The sequence below is a fragment of the Nicotiana sylvestris genome, chromosome 7, assembly GCF_000393655.2.
Source record: "Nicotiana sylvestris chromosome 7, ASM39365v2, whole genome shotgun sequence".
NCBI classification, from domain to species: Eukaryota; Viridiplantae; Streptophyta; class Magnoliopsida; order Solanales; family Solanaceae; genus Nicotiana; species Nicotiana sylvestris.
In genome coordinates, this window is record NC_091063.1 from 74,820,075 (window position 1) to 74,842,010 (window position 21,936).

General features: G+C 33.0%; 2 protein-coding genes across 2 annotated transcripts; both read left to right on the forward strand.

Moving 5' to 3' along the window:
• Positions 1–598: 598 nt before the first annotated feature.
• Positions 599–3,336, forward strand: LOC138873327 (uncharacterized). The gene is made up of 5 exons (XM_070151781.1): positions 599–635; positions 1,458–1,646; positions 2,058–2,418; positions 2,502–2,652; positions 2,851–3,336. Exons 1-5 carry the CDS (start codon positions 599–601, stop codon positions 3,334–3,336), a joined length of 1,224 nt encoding a protein of 407 aa, XP_070007882.1.
• Positions 3,337–18,073: 14,737 nt separating this feature from the next.
• LOC138873328 (uncharacterized) lies at positions 18,074–18,622 on the forward strand. Its single transcript, XM_070151782.1, has one exon. The coding sequence runs from the start codon at positions 18,074–18,076 to the stop codon at positions 18,620–18,622; it is 549 nt and encodes a 182-aa protein (XP_070007883.1).
• The last annotated feature ends 3,314 nt before the right edge of the window (positions 18,623–21,936 follow it).

The following is a 21,936-nucleotide window of genomic DNA, read 5'->3' on the forward strand; positions in this document are numbered from 1 at the left end:
TTACCTCTAACAGATTGAATGAATTGTAGTTGTATTTCATGTGAAAATTTCCCAAAATTGATAAACCCAAAACAAAAAGACCAACTCTATTTGGTTTGGTTCGATTTGTATATTTTATTAATTAACTGATATCTCTAGTAAGTTTGCTTTTGGAAAAATCAAATTAAACCATGGCTATCCCTACTCCAAAGTAGAAGACATTTCTAACAATTAACTCCTAATGTAAGTAAAATTAATTGTAATTACAACTTTGCCCGACATGAAATGCACTGACGAAGAGTAAAAAAAAAAAGGTATACTAAAATTTCGTGTTAGAAATTTGTGTTCGTATTTTTTACCCTTGAAAAATCAAGTTAAACTATATTTCCATTGAATTTAATTGTAAATTTGTGATTTTGCCACTCTTAAGTCTTAACCCTAGTTATGATAAAATAAAATAAATCCTTTACTATTAAAAACCAATTCCTATTAGAATTCGTAATCAAAACACTCCTAAAAATAAAATCCTACTCCTACATATACATAGATTAGAAAAGCACACTGCACATCTATAAAAGCACTCAGTTTAACGACAACAATTGTACTTTGCTGCAGTACAATGGCAACTATTACTAATTTTTTCCTAGCAGATATATGTATTGGAAAAAAACTGAATCTAAATATTGAAGATGACATGTCATGACACATGGATTGGTCAAAAGGTCAAAACACAATAAATAGCCAAGAGGTATGGGAGACAACAAATATGAGGAGAAGAAAACAACATAGGTGTGGACCGTTACTCAAATAGGTACGAGTCTCATACCTATTCGAGTCATTTAAAGACCGAAGATCGGAAGAAGTTGAAGATACGAATCTGATGACGTAAAAGAGTCTAAATACAGTATTAAATATCAGATACGTTAGAGAATTTGAATTAAATAGAAATGATTGTGTAACGTTTCTTTTAATGTCATTTATTGCTCATAATTGCCTCATTAAGACAAAGACATTACATCTTCTCCTAGAATCAACTATAAAAGGAGAAGGACTCAACATTTGTAAGGACAAGAAATATTATTGAAATTACACTAAAATACAAAATTACTTATTACTTTGTTATTCTCAAAAGTCTTTTATTATTTTCGTCTCCAGATTATCAGTAACCCGAATTTCTTTATATTTCTAAGCTTTGACCAAAGACTCAGATTTTTGGTTAAGCAAATTGGTTCTGTTACCGGGAATCTGATAATCTTCTCTTTTAAGCTACATTCCAGCCGTTGTTATCATCATGTCAAACAACAATAACAGTGAAAACACCTTGGGAAACCATGAAAATCAAATCCATCAAAATCAAGGAGATTTACAGAACATTGACGTGGTTCCCTCCCCTCAAAATTCACCACGTCAATCTCGTGAAGGCACTCCTGCTCCTGAATCTCGTGTTGATCAACAAGAGCAATCTGAACATTTTGAAGGTGTAGATGAAGCTTTACAAAAAGTAATTGATGCACGGGTTAACAAAGTTCTTCAGGCTCTAGTTAGTCGATTACCTGTTGCACCACCCATACCTACACCTAATAATAATACATTGGAGAATCCTCGTTCTGGCCTTGTTAATTCTGGAAATGGAGGAACCCCCAGTGAACCACAGGAAGAAGAACCAGGTAATTCAAATAATTCTCATTTGCAAAATTTAGTATTAACTTTGCAGAAACGGCTTAAGGAATAAAATGAGCGCATCGAGCAAATCCCTGGAGTTCCCCCTGTAATTAAAGGAGTGGATGTGGATAAATACACACAACAACCTTGGAAACCAAGCGCTGCTCCCCTTCCAATCCCTAAAAAGTTCAAAATGCCTGACATCTCAAAATATGATGGCACAACAGACCCACGTGATCACGTAACTGCATTTACAACAGGCGTGAAAGGCAATGACTTGACCAAACAAGAAATTGAATCAGTACTGGTCAAGAAATTTGGAGAAACACTCACCAAGGGCGCATTAACCTGGTATTCTCTTTTACCCGAAAATTCTATTAATTCTTTTGCTGAGCTTGCAGATTCTTTTATTAAAGCACACTCGGGAGCTCAAAAGGTTGAGAAAAGAATGGAGGATATTTTCAAAATCAAGCAAGGCGACTCCGAGTTGCTCAGGGATTTTGTTGATAGATTCCAACGTGAAAGAATGACTTTACCTCATATACCTGATAACTGGGGTGCAATAGCTTTTGCAAGCAACTTAAATGACAAAAGCTCAGAAGCCACGAGAAGACTTAAAGAAAGCCTTCGAGAGTTTCCTGCAACCACGTGGAATGACGTTTATAACAGGTATAGTACGAAGTTGCGAATTGAGGAAGATACCGTACCTCAGTTTCGTCATGAAGAGAGGAGCAATTCCAGGAGATCAGAAACCGAAAAAAGATCAGGTAAAAATAGGTACGATCCATATATGGGACCTATAGGGAAAGACTCACGTCAAAGCAGGATAGTCAACGATATGATCAAAAATCGAGGAACAGGGAATCTGGTTCTTCATCAAGGTTCAGAAATGACCGAAACCGACAAGAGTCACGAGATAATGACAGTAGTTTAAAGGCAAGGTTCGGCGGATATAACTTTAATGTCACTACCTTGAAGCTCGTAGCTGTTTTGAGGAGCATGGGAGATAAGGTACGATGGCCAAAAGAGATGTGGTCAAATCCAAATAGACGCAATCCAGACCATTGGTGCGAATTCCACAATGATCACGGGCACAAAACTTCAGAATGTAGATTCTTACAAAGTGAAGTGGATCCTCTATTGAAACAAGGGTATCTCACTGAGTTATTTAGTGAGAAAGGTAAGCAAGCCTATATAAAAAATATGCAGGAGCCACCAAAGCCCCCTTCACCCAAGAGAACCGTGAATGTTATAAGTGGGGGTGAAGATATTAACGGTATAACATATACGGCTTCCAACAAAGTTTCTAAAGTAACGATAACGCACGGGAAACGGGTACGACGGGTTTTAGAAAACGAAAGTATTTCTTTTGATGATGCGGATACCGAAGGAGTAATGACTCCACATAACGACGCACTGGTAATATCTTTACTTGTATATGATACTAATGTAAAACGAGTTTTGATTGATCCAGGAAGTTCCGTGAATATTATACTATTAAGGGTATTACGTGAAATGCAAGCTGAAGACAAAATGATACCTAAGGTGCATACCCTATCTGGGTTCGACAATTCAAGCGTGGTAACAAAAGGAGAGGTAATTCTAACAACCTTTGCTGCAGGTGTTATTAAAGAAACTAAATTTCAGGTAGTAGATATGGAAATGACTTACAATATGATCATGGGGAGACCTTGAATCCATGATATGAATGTTGTCCCATCAACTCTACATCAAGTTATTAAATTCCCATCACCGTGGGAAATTTGCCAAATTCGTGGGGATCAGCAGACAGCCAGAAGTATCAACGCTGTAACAGATACGAGCACTGTAAATAAAGAAAAATAGCAATTACAGGAAACAGTTGAAGGTATCAAGAATCAAACCTCAACCGAACAAGAAAAGACAGATTTAGACTCGAGACCTGATACAATTCAGGAACCTGAAGAGAATGAAGATATCAAAACAACAATTGAAGAGCTCGAGGCTGTGATATTATTTGAGCAATGTCCTGAACGGAAGGTTTATGTTTGAGCCAATTTAAGCTCAGACATGTGAGGTATGTTGATTGAATTTTTAAAAGCTAACGTGGACTGTTTTGCTTGGTCCCATGCTGATATGATAGGGATACCACCAGATGTGATGACTCACAAACTAAATGAAGACCCATCCTTCACAGCAGTAAAGCAAAAGAAAAGAAAGCAAGGAGCTTTAAAAAATCAGGTGATTCAAGATGAGGTCCAAAAGCTATTAAAAATTGGGTCAATATGCGAGGTAAAGTATCCTAATTGGTTAGCAAACACAGTTGTTGTACCTAAGAAAAACGGTAAGTGGCGGGTTTGCGTGGATTATACAGATCTTAACAAAGCCTGCCCAAAATATTCTTTCCCTTTACCGCATATAGATCAGTTAATTGATGCAACTGCAGGACATAAACTTTTGAGTTTTTTAGATGCATATTCGGGGTACAACCAAATTAAAATGGACCCCAGTGACGAAGAAAAAACTTCTTTCATCACAGACAGGGGGACTTACTGTTATAAAGTAATGCCCTTTGGTCTCAAAAATGCTGGAGCAACCTATCAAAGGTTGGTCACCAAAATATTCCAAGAACATTTAGGAAAAACCATGGAGGTATATATAGACGATATGCTCGTCAAAACCCAACATTCTCATGATCATATTTCTCATTTATCTGTTACATTTGAAATTTTACGAAAATTTAATATGGAACTCAATCCAGAAAAATGTGCATTTGGGGTTGCCTCAGGCAAATTTTTGGGCTTTCTCGTTTCTAACCGTGGTATTGAGGTAAATCCTTCTCAGATCAAAGCAATAGAGGAGATCCCTGATATCCTTACAAGTAAAAAAGAAGTCCAAAGGTTAACGGGAAGAATTGCAGCCTTGGGGGGATTTATTCCCAAATCTTCAGAAAAATGCTTTAAATTTTTCTCCGCACTCAAAAAACAAGATCATTTTGAATGGAACGAAGATTGCCAACAAGCCCTTAGAAATTTAAAAGCTTACTTGTCAAATCCACCACTATTGGCAAAACCAAAAGAAAGAGAAAATCTACTCATCTATTTGGTCGTGTCAGAAGTTGCGGTAAGTGCTGTTTTAGTCCGTGAGGACCAAGGAAAACAATCTCCTATCTATTGTGTAAGCAAGTCTTTATTAGATGCTGAAACACGATATCCACAACTAGAAAAATTAGCATTAGCTTTGATCATGGCGTCTAGAAAATTAAGACCTTATTTTTAATGTCATCCCATTGTTGTAGTTACTGCTTTTCCATTACGAAACATTTTGCATAAACGTGAATTGTCAGGGAGGTTAGCAAAATGGGCTATAGAATTAAGTGAATATGAAATCATTTATCAACCTAGGACTGCTATAAAATCTCAAGTATTAGCCGATTTCGTAGCTGATTTTAGCCAAGGGATGCATTTAGAAGCAGAAAAAGAATTACAAGTTTTTAATGGTGCAAACCCGGGGACTTGGATTTTATTCACTGATGGTTCATCTAATGTAAAAAGAGCAGGCCTAGGAATAGTTCTCATACCACCTACGGGTGAGACTATTAGATAGGCTATAAAATGTCATTCTATAACTAACAATGAAGCAGAGTATGAGGCTGTAATTGCAGGTCTAGAATTGGCACGAGAACTCAGCATAACACAAATTATAATCAAGAGTGATTCTCAACTCGTGGTCAATCAAATGCTGGGGATTTATACAGCTAGGGAGACACGAATGCAAGAATATCTCGAAAAGGTATGGGAACTAATAAAGCAATTCCAAACTTGGAAAGTAATGCAGATCCCAAGAGATGAGAATGTGGAGGCAGATGTTTTAGCTAATCTCGCATCTACAGCAGACGTAGCAAACGACGCAAATGCTTCAGTCGTACATTTATTTCATTCCGTTCTCGAACCTGATAAGAACGAGGTAAATTTTAATCATTTAACATGGGATTGGAGAAACGAAATTATTGTTTTTTTATAGCGCGGAACCGTGCCTGCTGACAAAAGAAAAGCTTATGCACTTCGCAAAAAAGCTACTCGTTACTGTTTACATGAAGGAAATCTTTATCGAAAGATGTTCGGTGGGCCATTAGCAAGGTGTCTCGGACCTTCCCAAATAGAATATGTGATGAGAGAAGTACATGAAGGACATTGTGGAAATCACGCAAGAGGAAGGTCGCTGGTAAAAACGCTGATTCGAGCAGGGTATTATTGGCCTAAAATGGAAGAAGAAGCAAACGGCTTCGTGTCCAAGTGTGATAAATGTCAAAGATACGGCAATAATATGCATAGACCAGCTGAGCTATTGCACCCTGTTATAGCCCCGTGGCCCTTTATGAAATGGGGAATGGATATCGTAGGTCCATTGCCACAAGCAAAAGGTCAGGTGAAATTTCTACTTGTACTTATAGATTATTTTACTAAATGGGTAGAAGCAGGAGCATTTAAACATGTGCGAGAGAAGGAAGTTAAAGACTTCATTTGGAGAAATATAATATGTCGTTTTGGAGCACCAAAGGAAATTGTGTGTGACAACGGTCCGCAATTCATAGGATCTCAAATCACTAAATTTTTTCAAAGTTGGCAAATTAAAAGGATAACATCTACACCATACCATTCAGTGGGTAATGGACAAGCGGAATCCACAAACAAGGTCATTATCAACAACTTGAAGAAAAGGTTACAGGATTAAAAATTAATTGGCATGAGGTATTACCTGGAGTATTATAGGCTTATCGTACAACGACAAAAACAAGCACGGGAGAAACACCATTTTCAATTGTTTATGGTGCGGAGGCTTTAATTCCAGTTGAAATAGGAGAACCGAGCACACGGTACGTTCAAGCAACGGAGGAATCAAATGGTGAAGAGATGCGGGTGAATCTTGATTTGCTCAAAGGAAGAAGAGAAGCTGCATTAATAGGGATGGCAGCACAAAAGCAAGTAATTGAACGGTATTATAACAGGAAAGCACGCCTCAGATTCTTTAAAATTGGGGACTTCATGCTTAAAAAGGTGTTCCAATCTACAAAAGCTGCTAATTCAGGAAAGTTAAGTCCAACATGGGAAGGACCCTACAGAGTTCGTGACATTGCGGAAAAAGGAGCATACGAGTTGGAGATAATGGATGGCAAGGTTCAACCCTCGCATTGGAATGCTGTCCACCTAAAGCGATATTATTTCTGAGAAAGTACCTACGATCAGGTATCGATGTATTAGAATTTTTTTTTGAATTGTTAAAATTTTACTAACGATTTTAGATGCGAGGCAAAAACCCTAACTCGTGCCAAATGATGAGTCATGACCTGCACGGCAAAATGGAATATTCTAAAATTCCCAGCCCATGGTTACAAATTAATCTGATGGAAATACATACAGGTTAGGCAGTCTTCATCTTTAATCGCACCTCCGAGTCCCGTATGTTTTTCTGTTTTCAGGAAAAATGACCAAATTGTGAAAAACAAACAAGTGCTCGAGACTTCATACTTCAGCGCTCAAACACTTGGGAGACTGCACATTGTACACAAATATGTGCGGTAAGACGGATACGTAAATTGAAACAAGTATCGAGCAGAAGTTACGGAACCTCAGCATTCATCATTGTGTTCTTTCCTATCAAAACAAAGAAAGATGCAAAACATTCATCGTAGTGTTCTTTCCCATGAGAACAACGGAATCACCTTTCAAACCCTTCCTAATACATTAAGATAGGGTCATGACTATGTATTGAAACAGGTTATAAGGAAAAACCTTGTTGAATAGTATTTACTTTATAAAAATCTGTTGCAAGAAAAACAGTTACGAGAAAGTTATAGATGTATCTCAATACATGTAATATTCAAAAACTTGTCCAAGTTCATGAATAAAAACTTGTCAAAGTTGTTTCAAACAAAACATGTGTGTTCATATTTCTTTCATCGTATTATGACACCATTATGAAGTTGAGACGTCTTCTTCATTAAGTATTGATATATAAAAGGGCCTTCTTTTATAAACCTCATGTTAATAAGTCATGAGCAAAAGGCGTCTTATGACACCATTATGAAGTTGAGACGTCTTATGACACTATTATGAAGTTGAGACGTCTTATGCTTTAGAATCATAAAGCATTTTCAAAGGATAAAAATGCTAAACTATTCTATAAGTCCTAAGTAGATAAGGAAAAGGCAAGAATAGAGCACATTGAAGTACTAACAAACTTCTTGATATAATTAAAAAGACTAAGTAAGAACTTAGTCAACAAAAAGTTTATACAAGTGTCCCATTATGATAACTAGGGACTTTCACCAAAAAATCCCTTAAAAAAATAACTAAGGTATAAAACCATCATCCAACAAAGAAAGTAAAAACAAAGTCTGGAAATTTAACTAGTCACTGAAGGGGTTGGCACATCAGAAGTTGCAATATTAATTTCACTTTCAGAAACAGCCACAGGCGCGGTGACAACTTCTGAAGAAGCATCAACAGGAGCGGTTTCAGCTGGGCTTGAAGTATTAGGTTCAACGAGGGAGCAAGAGTCACGGAAGTTTCAGCTTCCATAGACTGAGTCGTAGAAATTTTACCCTCGGAAGCTGGAATTGCAACATCTTCAACTTCAACTGCCACAGCAACGACTTCGTCATTTATAGGTTCCTTAGCCACGGGAGCTTCAATTGTCGGAGAAGGAAAGTCAAATAATTGTTGAGTTCTTTCAATGGTCTCTAAAACTTTGGCCAACTCTGAGTCTAAGTCAAAGTTTTCTTGACTGGCCTCCATTAAAGCATCACGACGAGAGTTTAAGAAAGCCCAACTCACCTCTAAATCAAACTTCTCCTCAAGAAGTCCATACTCTCTTTACCACATAGCAAGATCATTCTTTAACACTTGATGTTCAGCTAAATGAGAATCAAGGGAAGCTTCAAGGGAGGCATGGGAACTTTCTAAGGCATGTACTTTGTCAGAGGAGATCTTTAAATCAGCTTGAACTTGAGTCAAGTTCTGCACTAATTCTCCTGCATATTCTTCTTTCTTGTCCAAGAGTGCCTTAAGTTCTCTGATTTCTTCACTTAACTTTGATAATTGTTCTGAAAAGCAACATTTAAGGCGCTCCTTGTCTTTTTCAAATTGACTTGAAGAAGCTTTGGCAACTGCTAGCTCAGAAGTCAGACTTCGCTTTTGCTGCTCCAGGTGATTTCTACTCTCTTGCAATTCTTCTATGGTTCCCTGAGCATTCTCAAACTGCTCTTTCCAATTATCTGCTTCTAGCTGGGCTCTCTTGGCTATTTCCTCAGCCTCATGGATAGACTTTTCAGACTCATGAGTTTTCTTTTTCAGAAGGGAAATTCTTCTCATCAATTTTGTACCAATAAGGTTAGCCTACAGTGACAACTCGTAGAAATAAGAATTTAGAGATAAAAAAAAAGCTTGTTAGTAAGTAGAGAAAAAAAATACCTTCAAAGTAGAATGAACTATGTCATTCATCAGAGTTAAGCAACTGTGACTGCTCATCTTCTTCTTCTCAATATCTCCAATCAAAGGCCTAAGCCAGGCATCTGCTCCACCAGACTTCCTTAAAAGACTGTTATTAGCAGGAACTTCAAGTGTAACGCTCCTCATAGCCAAGATTCTGCTACTGGAACCCTCCTCTGCATGTTGAACAGAGGGAGGGGGAGCTATAAAAGGAGGAGCGGTAGAAGAAGTGAAAATAACAGGAGTCAAAGGACTCGAAACAGGTAAGGAAGCAGAGACAGGCAAGGGAGCAGAAATAGATAAGGGAGCAGGAACATATAGAATGGGCAAGGAAGCACTTGAAACCAACGGAGGAATAGAAGGAATGAGAACAGAGGAAGAAAAAGGAACTTCATCTAAAACTGGACCTAGTTCTCCACTTTCAAAACCACCAACAAAGAGGCATTAAATAGACTCGTTGGTGTCCCTCGGAGTGGTTTCATCATCAGAAGGAATGCGAACAGGTTCGATATGAGAGGCACAGACAGGAGTAACTTCAGCTTCATCCTCGGAAACGATGCGTCTCCTAACTCTTGGTCTAGCTATTAAAGAGGTGTCTTCATCTTCATCATTCTCAGAATCCTCTTATACAACTTTCCTCTTTGATAGCGTAGCTTGAGTTCTCTCCAAAGAGAGTGAAGTACCAGAAGAGGCTCGAAGGGCAATAGCTACTTCAGCTGTCATTCCTCGAATAGCAAATCCTGACAAAAAGAAGGATGAAAAAAGTTAGAAACAAGAAGGGACTTAACATACAAAAAAAGCATAAAGAGATGCATACCGTGAGTTTTCACTTTCCAACCATGTAAATTGGAAATGGATTTCCAAGCTCTTGCCTCCATAGGCACGACTTTCAAGATTGAATCTACCCAACCACAAAAATTAGGAACGAGTTCCATATCTCCCATAGTTGCTATAGAAAAGCAAAAAGAGACGAATTAGAAAAGAAATTGAAATTCTTAAAGATAGGTACGGTAAGTAAAAAAAAACTTACGTGCAAAGTTCCACTTCTCAGGGAAGGGGATATTTGTTTCACCCACCAAATCAACTGTGCGAACAGCAACATAACGAGTGTACCACCCACGATCCTTGTCATCTTCAGGGCTTACCAAGACCCTTTTACTTCTTGCAGTTAAAGTAAAAACCCCATGGCGGAATAATTTGGGGTGGTAAAGATGAATAAGGTAGGGAAAGTTAAAGCTACATTGGCTTTTACAGACAAATATCTCAAACAAGCCACTGCTCTCCATACAAGGGGCCAATTTGTCCCAAACAAATTTTGAAAAAGCGACAGAAATCAAGTATAACTGGGTCAATAGCAGGAATAAATCCCAAAGTGAAGGGATAAGTATAAACAAAAGAAAATCCAATCCTAAAGGAAGATATTCTTTGGTTTGGATTAGGGATCACTATACGAAGATCACTTCTCCCGTTGCAATCTTTTCGAATAATAGAAATCAAAGGTTCAGTGATTAGAGAAGGAAAAGTGTCAGCTTTCTCTAAATTAGCAACTTGATCACGAAGAGATTTCCTATCATTCTCAAAGGACAAGTCATTGGGTACTATTTCCTCAACTAAAGGCTCTTGAAGAGGCTCAGAAAGTTCTTTACCTTTAGAAGAGGATTTCTTAGTGATAGAACCTCTAGAAATAGTGCTAAAACTAGAAGAAGGAGTGATGGAACCAGAGGAACCACCATGAACGGATCCTAGGCTACGAAGCCTGCCATCTCTACCCCTTCTATGTTTTACAGGGGCGTTGGGGAAGCTATCAAGAATTGGGATTCTCTTAGGGTTAGGATTCGGAGATGCCATTGCAGAGAAAGGATGAACTAAAGGAGAAAGGAACAAAAGTAAAGAGTAAAGTATCTGTTAAGGGTTTATGAAGAAGAAGACAAATGGAAAAAGGTTAAATATGTGTATAATAGCAACCGTCAAACAAAGAAGCGTAATGATGGAAAGCCTATAATATAGGCAACTATCACTTCGTAAATAGAGAGGATGAAGAAGCCTTGGAAAAAGGCTGTAGAATTGCATACATATCAGAAGGTGACACGTGTGCAGAGCATTAAATAGAAAAGACAACTGAAGCGTCAGTACTGACATAGCATTGATTACGGCGAAAATTCCTTTTTCTTGAAAATTCACTTCCCAAATATTTAATTGATAAATAAATGAAAAGTGGGGGAGACTATCTGTATTGGAAAAAAACTGAATTTAAATATTGAAGATGACGTGTCATGACACATGCACTGGTCAAAAGGTCAAAACGCAATAAATAGCCAAGAGGCACGGGAGATAACAGATATGAGGAGAAGAAAACAACATAGGTGTGGACCGTTACTCAAATAGGTACGAGTCTCGTACCTATTCGAGTTATTTAAAGACCGAAGATCAGAAGAAGTTGAAGATACGAATCTGATGACGTAAAAGAGTCTAAATACAGTATTAAATATCAGATACGTTAGAGAATTTGAATTAAATAGAAATGATTGTGTAACGTTTCTTTTAATGTCATTTATTGCTCATAATTGCCTCATTGAGACAAAGACATTACATCTTCTCCTAGAATCAACTATAAAAGGAGAAGGACTCAACATCTGTAAGGACAAGAAATATTATTGAGATTACACTGAAATACAAAATTACTTATTACTTTGTTATTCTCAAAAGTCTTTTATTATTTTCGTCTTCAGATTATCAGTAACCCAAATTTCTTTATATTTCTAAGCTTTGACCGAAGACTTAGATTTTTGGTTAAACAATATAGAGGAAAGGTCCCAAGCTGATATAGAGGAAACTGTTGTTCTCGAATTAGTACAGAGAAATAATATTGCGCCAAATCTTTCTGCAATTGTTGGGACTGCAGTTACGTTGCTGCAAAACTTATAACTTCAGCTGGTGGTCTCTCGTCGTTGGCGAAAATGCATGCCTGCTTGTAATTATATCTTGAATCTTATTAAGGAAGCAAGTCTGTATACTGCTGGCAACAAAATCTCTATATGCGGCTCCTGTAGAGAGGAGACCGGACTGGAATATTTGGAAAGTATCTTAGGGAAGACATCCGTATAAAGATAGAGAAATGGCAAGATCAGGTCTCATGTTCCACTCTGCTCGGATAATTTAATTTCCTGATTTTATCTTGCGCGAGTAGTTTCTTAGGGATTTGATTTTAAATAGTGATCTATAATTAGATATAACTTGTTGTATAATGCTTTATGTTTATGTGAGGCGAAGAAATACTGATTTTATACCGGACGAGTTGTATTTAGTTGTTACATTTTTTATTTTATTTTATTTTGCCAATGAGACATAATGCTTGTTCTCATCTTAGACTACAAACGTTCCTGATTCTATTGCAAATTAAAATAATTCTATTAAACTGCATTTTTTTAGTATGTTTTTTTTTTTTTTTTTGTAAGGGGATCCCTAACATGAATCAGCTAAGTGGAGCAATTTTATTTTGTTAAAAATAACAAAAGGAAAGAAACACGGAAAAGAAGAGGGGACATTAAGGCTTTCCCTACTTATAAAAAAAAGAAGTTTGATATTACTCTTAGCATTCTCTCTTCCTTTAGTTTTTGGTTTTACATTCTTAATGTTACTAGTTTTAGGGTACCCGCTTTGCGCGTGTATCCTATATCAATAAATACATTATTTTAAAAAAAACATAACGTGTTTGACTTATAAAATAAAATTAACGAAAAATATATAAATTCCTGAAAATGACGAATATTGATCCCATTATGCTAGCTTAATAAAAAAAAAAGAAGTCTTCCTCGTAAAAGCCCTCAACTGAAAATAAAAAAAAATACTTGTATTAACAAAAAAAAATTAACATATAAAAAAATTTACAAAATAAATTTCTCTGTTTGTGAATGAAGAGGTTGGTGTTATTGATAACGGACAATGTAACGACTAATGACTAACATTGACTTAATATTATATAGGGAGTTGTCAAAACTTGTTTATAATATATTTGTATTGCACTATTTCATTTGTATTACTTCAAGTTTACAGTTTTACCAGTTTGTAGTACTATACTATAGTCAATTTTACTAGATTTTCTGATTTGTTTCACCATTAATGCTTTTCTTATCAAAGCAAATTATGTATCCTAAGAGGTTTGTCAGCTTAAAAATCATTTTATATATATGAATTTAAAAATTTACTAAATTAAATTATTTTGCTAATTATTTAATTCAAAGACTTAATTATTTATTCTCAGTATTAAAGAAGTACTTTATTTTTGTTGATTCAAGTTCGTCATTGACTTAAATGCAATTATAATATTATCCAATAAGAATTATGTTAACGAAGCGTAAAAAAATAATTTGAATATATGCATAAAGCTAACGTCTACTCTTGGATAGTCTATTTTGACTATATAAAGTCTTTAGGTGAATTCAATTCTTGAATATTAGGAATTAATAATATTTCAAATAAGAAAAAATTATTAATTTATATTTTAGTTGATTGAAATTCCTAAATATTAGTTACACAATTAAATTACAATTATACTTTTATCTAATATGAAATATATTTTAACACATAAAAAGTTGAACGACATTGCGATAGAGACTTTGTGCTTTTAATATGTGCGTGTATTCCGTTTCCAAAAAATCATATTTTAAAAAAATTAGCTAATTACTTTATTAACAATTACGTTTGAGTTATAAAATAAGTTGAAGAAAAACGTGTGAGTTCTTGAAAATGATGATTGTTGATCCTATTTAGCAACTTATTAAATGAAGAAACAATAATAATAAGTCCTCACATCAATATTCTCAGCTTAATATTTATAATTTAATCACTACAATTTTATAAGTTATCATACTTTCTTTTTACTTTTATCAAGAACACATAAATTCTTAAAAATTTAATAGTTTCTAGAAACTTTTTGAAAATTATATATTCTTAAGTTTATTCTTAAACATATCCACAAGGCCTTTTAACTGACAACAAATCTTTTTTTTTCTCGCAAGAAAAATGTAAATTATTGTATTTTTTACCAATAATAAATATTATAAAATTGTAAAACAACTAAAGAAAAAACAAATAAATTTTGAGAATTTGGCCAAACAAGCTCTACGTTGGAGAGATAAGGGCGTCAAATATTATCAATGAGAATAAGTCTTGTATTCAGATGGAAAAGTCATTATACAACATTAAAGTGCATATGATACATTTTAGATCCGTAGTAATTCTAAATGAAATTATATTCCAAAATAATAAATTTTTAGTGACATTCATATTCCTAGCATCTCTAATATGAGGCCAATTTCACCTTCTATATAGTTTTTAGCCATGCATACTATTAATTGTACTTTGTTATATTTTCTATATGAAATTTGATTACTTTTTCATAAAATAGATTGCCTCATGAAATTTGTCTCGTAAATTACTTCTTATTAATTGTACTTGTTATATCTGTAATTTGTATCAATCTAATTACTTTTTTCGAAAAAAAAAATTTATCTCATGAAATTTATGTAAGTTTTTCTCAAAACGACAAATTACATGTTTACAAAAAATAGACATGCTAAACATGAACATTTCTTACGAAATATACAAATACGTTTATATTATAACTTATAAAATATTACAAGAATATTATTTAATTGATAATTAGGACTTGACTTTAGTTGCGTAGAAAATCACAAAAACTTTTGGCACTACAAAATTTTTGAAGATGTTTATTGTCACAAAACTATCAAAACAATCTAAAAGTTAGAAAGTTTACCTCAAAAACTCTTTTTCAGTTTTTAACTAAAGAAAACTTGACCTCTTTATCTATCTATATCTATCAATCAATATCAATCAATCAATCTATATTATATTAAAAGCACGAAGGCCCTTAGCGAAATGTCGTTTGCCTATTTTACTCATTAAAAATAGATTCCACAGTGGATAAATTAGTAATTTAATTATTAGTTTAAAATCAATTAAATTATTAATTATTAATTCTTTCCTTATTTAAACTATGTAGAAAATCTAAATATTTTAGGAATTCAAAATTAACTATGATTTTCTTTACATAAATGCTTTCCTTATTTGAATTATGTAATATAATTTTTATTCCTTCCATATTATTTGACTTGATAGTATAAAAAGACTTGCTAATTTGTAGTACTTTGCCAACGATATGTGATTGCTCCTTAGTAGGTGAGTTCTTTATACTTTTTTCGATCGTTCTATAGAATATTGTTGTTATCTTTGGAGTTTTTTCTTGTTTTAGTTTATTTTTGCTTTTGTTTTAAATGCTTTTATATGGGTTTTGGAAGAATTATTTTTCATTAATGTCTTTTTCTTTTCTTATTGACCATCCAATTCAACTTTTTTAGGAGTAAAAGAATATGCTGATTTTGGATTAAAAGATGTTACACATTTAAAGCCTAATGTAGTTCAATATAGATTTCTGTGACTAATCTGCAGGTTTTCTTTCTTAGTCAGAAGATTCTAAAATTTTTGAGGCTACCTTCTTTCCTGTTCTTACTTTACATCCAATTTAATTTTCGTTTAGTAATAAAAAATTATGCCTTTTGATATTTTGGGTTAAAACTTAAAAGAGAATTTCTCACGTTTGACAAGAAAAAATCCAAACACCATTGTAATTCCTTCTACGCTACAGTCAAATATTTCATACCTAAGATGACTAATATTAAGTTTTTTGATCAATCTATTCATATATATACTATATTAAAAGCAAGAAACCCCTTAGCGAAATATTGTTCGCTTTTTTACCCTTTAAAAACTAATTTCATATTGGATAAAATTGTAATTTTAGTTGTTTTCCTATATTTAGGATTTCTAAATCAAATAAAATTTTAGTTATTAAATTTTTTCTTTTTTGAACTAGGTAAGAAATCCTAATATTTAGAACTTTAAATGAATAATATTATTTTTCCATATTTAGATTTTGCAGAAGTTGTAAAAGTGTGTATAACAACAAATATATTACCAAGCACACTATTATGATGGATAGTGGTACAAAGTTTATGCGTAGAACAATGGCTAACACTTTAAAAATTTATCCCATTTTCAAAATTAACTAAAAATTTGTTATCCTTTGAATCATGTAAGAAATTTTAAACATGAATTTTAAATAAATTAGTATTTTAATTATCTAATATAAATTATTTATTTATTTAGAGAAGATGTAACATAATTGTAATCTATTAATTTTAGACGTAATATAATGGTTAATACTTTAGAGAGTTATCCCTTTTTGAAATTAATTGTAATATTATTTATCAAATCATTCATTAATTAACTATGTAAGAAGTCTTAAAATAGGACTTTAAAATCATTTAATATTTTAATTATCTAATATAAATTATTTATTTATTTATTTGGATAATATAACATTACTGTAATTCTTTGCATGTGTGTGTCTCTCTCTCTATATATATGAACCATAATACACTTGCATATCAAATTTGTGCTACTTTTTAACCCAAAAAATATTTTTATATAATATTTAAATATAAAATTCAATAATTAAAATAAATAACAAAATTTAAAAATATAAAAGAGGTAAGGAAAAAGAGAGTTCATAAAAATAGTAATTATTCTACATATAAAAATTTAAAAGTAAAATATGATCATATTAGTTTTTTAATCCTTTGGAGCATAGAATTCATAGTATATACTTATACTATGAATTATTTTCATTTATATTGAGAATAAATAATTAAATATCTAAATTATATAACTAACTAGCTAAAGAATCCTATTAAATTCTTTTTCAAATTTATCATAAAATAAAAATACATTTTCAAGTTTACAAACTCTTTATTAGGGTACATAAATTTATTTTTATAGACAGTGAAAGAAATAAAAAAATCAATATAATATAGTATGAGGGTCAAATTGATAAAATGCAAATTTGAAGTAAATATGAAATAGTAAAAGAAAAGTCGTATTCTATTTGAGTTGTCATAAATTAACTTTTTCTTTGTTTGCATTTATTCCAGCAAATGACCGGTACATTTTTTTTTATATATTAATTATTTGTTGTAAATTGTTAACTAAACGTTAGTCAATTTTAGATTTTGTATTGTCATGTATCAAATTAATATTTAAGAACTATAAGCTAAACTTCTCATTTCCAAAACTCTAAAGATCAAAGATTAAATTTCTTGATATATATTATTCATCAAATTATTAAATAATAGTTTGAAAAATATATTTATATTATTTATTTTCAGTACAATTTTCTTAAAAGATTCTCATAAAGTCCTCAAAATCACAATAAGGCATTTGCAGAATTTAATGGGATATGATTACTTCCTTTATTGAGCTATAGCTGGATAGGGTCAACATTCATTATTTTTAGGAACTTATAATTTTTTAAAACTTTTATAACTCAAACACATTATTTGATACTCCCTCCGGTCCAATTTAATTAATTTTTTGGCCTTTTTAGTAGTCCATAATATATAATTTTTCAGGTATCAAGAAGGAATTAATTTTTTTTTTTTGAAAATTGCCTTTGTAGTATTTGTTGTATTTGAACAAATTAAGATTAATATGGTCTTAAGATTAATATGGTCATTGTTAATTAATGTTCAAAGGTGAATTTTTTAATATCAAACAATAAAAAAATCAATTAAAATGGACCAAAAGGAGTAATATCTATGTGATTTTTTAAACTTATGTACTTATCAAAAGCTCGTACCCTAACCTTAGCGAAATGTTGTCCGCTTTTTTTTACCCTTTAAAATAGAATTTACACTCGACAAAATCATCATTTAAATTTTCTCCTAATATTTAGGAGTTTTAAATCAACTAAAACTTTGAAGTGCTATATAAGAAGTCCTAATACGTAGGATATTAAAATTAATTAAATCTTTACCTTATATAAATTAAAATATTCACTTATTCTTTTATTTATGTAGACTAAGCAAGGGAAGTTTAGCATCAAGATAATGTATATAGCAGCAAGGTCTCAATTTCAGAAAGTTACATGGAAGAATCTTGTGCTGGGAGATGTTACTATACCAAGGCATCTATTTATTCTGTGGCTATCTCTCAACCAAAGGTTAGCAACAGTGGATAGACTGGAAAAATGGAAGATTGATGTGCCGAAGGAATGTGTGTTATGCACTAGCCAGAAAGAAGAGACACTGGATCACCTTTTCTTTGAATGTACTTATGCTAGATCAATATGGGCTGCATTAGTAGGCTGGTTGAAAGAAAAGCACAATGTTGGAAGCTGGGAACAGGAATTAAAATGGCTGATCAAGAGGACAAACAATAGCAGATCACGAGCTCAAGTTCTCACATTTCTATTTGCAGCAACAGTTTATTACACATGGATGGAGAGGAATAAAAGAAGATTTCAGAACCAGTGTATTACATATGCAGAAAGAGTTCGAGAAATAGCCTTGCTGCTGCATATCAAAGGCCAGAACATGAGCAAATGGAAGTCAATGTTAGAACAGTTAAATAGATATTCTAGCGAAAACAATGTATAAATTACGAAGAGATAATGAAAAGTACATAACTGTAGTTATGCGAATAGAAAAACTGTAAATGATCTAGCTTTAGAGGCCCATGGGCTAGCGGATATAAATATTTCCATTGGTTAAATATAAATTTTAATTTGACCCAAAAAAAAAAAAACAAATTACGAACATACATTTAATATTTAAATTATTGTATGTACACTTCTTTTCAATTGGATGTACACTTCTTTTCTAATATTTAAATATTTAGATTATTGTATATATGTAAAATTATATAATTATTTTCTCAAAAAAACATACTTTTACCGTTAAATATTTAAAGTGTAGTCCATATTTTGATTACCTATAAGTTTAATATTTTCTGGCGGTAAAAAATTATATCGTGCTATGAATAATTGTAAAAGATAATATTTTAAACAATATGGGAGAAAAAGATAAAAAAATAATGAAAAACTATATATACAACCTACTGCAGTCTATCATTAAAAAATTAAACATATAACTTTTAACTTTAATATTTTCTGACGGTAAACATATAACTCTTAACTGACCATAGTTTGACTATCTGTAACTCTTAACTGACCATAACAATTTATACTACTATGAATAATTCTAAAATTTAGTTTTGTGAAAATAATAGAGAAAATAAATGGAATAAATAAGAAACATAAATATACAACTCAATGGAAACAAGATAAGATATTCTTAATTTGGTCATCTATATTTATATAACTAAAATAATGTACAATTTTCTCAATATTCTTCTTAATTCTAACCAAATATAAAGATTTTTTCAACGTTAATTCTAGCAAAATATAAAAGATGAATAAATTATTATTATTATAATCTTATTATTACTTTCTTTATAATTAATCGCACAAAACAAAAGATAATCACTTAACTTGGTGAATTGGAGGTAAAACGTAAATAAGATGTCTGAGGTAGGTGGGCCGAAAGTTATTCTTTTATTAAGATTGCTAAATCGATTAACTTTAACATTGTAAGAAACTTACCCTTATTTATATATGTATTTATTTTATAGCTCAAAATAATATTTAATAATATTTACGTAATCTTTATGGATTGACGTGATACACACGTGCAACGCACGTACACTAAAACTAGTACTATATTAAAAGCACGAAAACCCTTAGCGAAATGTCATTCGCCATTTTTACCCTCTATAACCGTACTTTATAATGGATAAAATTATAAATACAAATAAAATTACTTTTAAAAAAAATAAATATATTATTTTATATAAATGGGTCTCCTACTTGTTATCTTATTCTTTTTCCATATTTAACCTACGAAATTAATTGGTCTTCTAATTATTGTCTTATTGTTTTTCCTTTTTTACCTACGAATTTTTTGACTTTACAATCTTTGTTAGATTATTAGGTATACTAATTTAGGAAGAAGGTTCCTTGTAATGACCCGACCTGTCGTTTTGAGATTTTGTACTTTGATCGCCAGTTCTCGGGCATGACTTGCCCCGTGTAACGTATTATGACTGATGTAGATCGTTGGTTTTGGTTTTCAGGAAAAATCGGAATCAATTTGAAGGAACAGTCTCAGTTGAAAGTTTTGAATTTGAAAGGTTGACTAAGAGTTGACTTATTTGTATATGAGCTCGAATCGAAAATTTTATGATTTGGATAGTTTCGTTGGGTGATTTATGACTTAAGAGCGCGATCGGAATGCATTTTGGAAGTCCGTGGAAGGATTTGGCTTGAATTGGCAAAGTTAATATTTTGGCGAATTCCGGTTGATAGGTGAGATTTTGATCCGAGGGTCGGAATGGAATTCCGAGAGTTGCTGTAGCTTCGTTATGTCATTTGTGATGTGTGTGCGAAATTTCAGGTCATTTGGACGTCGTTTGGTCGACTTTTTGATCGAATTCGAATTTCGGAAGTTTTGGAATTCTTAGGCTTGAATCCGAGGGTGATTTGATGCTTTGATGTTGTTTTGAGCATTCCGAAGGTTGGAACAAGTTTGAATTATGTTATGGGGTGTGTTGGCATGTTTGGTCGGGGTCTCATGAGGCTCGGATATGTTTTGGAAGAGTTTTTGAAAGATTTTGGCATTTTGATTATAAGCATGTAATGATCCAAAGGTCCATTTTTAGTTCTAGAGATCGAAATTTGATTTTGAGACTTCCGAAATTTTGACAATGAATTATAGGACTGATCTGAAAAGTTTGGTCTAATTTCATCAAGTAGCGATTGAGTTTTTGACATGAAACATGAGTTAATTATTTAAAGAGCGAAATGTGTATTGAACTGAGCAAATGAGCTCCGAATTGAGTTTCGACTGAAGGGCTATGTTCGTATTATTATTTGTGACTCGTAGGAACAAGAATTATCAAATTCCGAGTTCGTATGATGGACTTAGAGCCTTTTTAGTGAAAAGAAAAGCTGTTGCAATTTTCTGAGCAATTTCTGCATTTTTCGCACGCGTGAACAGTAATCGCACCTGCGTGAACAATATCCGTGTACAGTACCATGTACAGTAAACATGAACAGTATCCGTGTACAGTACATATGTACATTACATATGAACAGTACCCCATATACAACACCCATGAATAGTACCATGAACAGTACCTATGAATAGTAAAATGCATGAACAGTAACCGCGAAAATTTCTGGACAGTGTATGATTCGGGCAGTCCGAGAGTTTTCTCATTTTTGGAGCTATGGAGCTCGGATTGAAGCGATTTTCAAAGCAATTTTCACCATATGAATTGGGGTAAGTGTTCTATATTCAAAAGTGATTATATTTAATAATTCCATGGTTATTTTCATCAAGAATTAGTGAATCAAATGGAAGAAATTGGAGAAAATTTGTAAACTTTTCAAAAATGAAAATTCTAGATTTGGAGGCCGAATTATTGTCGAATTTTGGTAAAATTTGTATGGTTAAACTCGTGGAAGGATAAGGAACCCGTTGATGTAAAAATTTCTGAGTTTCGAGAAGTGGGCCCGGGGCTCGGGTTTGAGCAATTTCGGGATTTTGATGTTAAATTGGATATTTTCGAGTGGGCTTCGCTCCCTTAGCATATTTTAATGATTATGTACTGATTGTAGCTAGATTTGGAGCATCCGGAGGTCGATTCGTGTGGGCAAGGCATCGCGGGCTAGATTTTGGATCGGACCGAGGTAAGTAATGATTTTAAATACTGTCCTGAGGGTTTGAAACCCCGGATTATACGTCGTTGTGTTACTTTGAGGTGACTTGCATGCTGCATGACGTTCGTAGCACCACTTCCTTCCCCTCATTGTTGTTACTGTATTTAGTAAATTTTTAGACTTTTGTTGTAT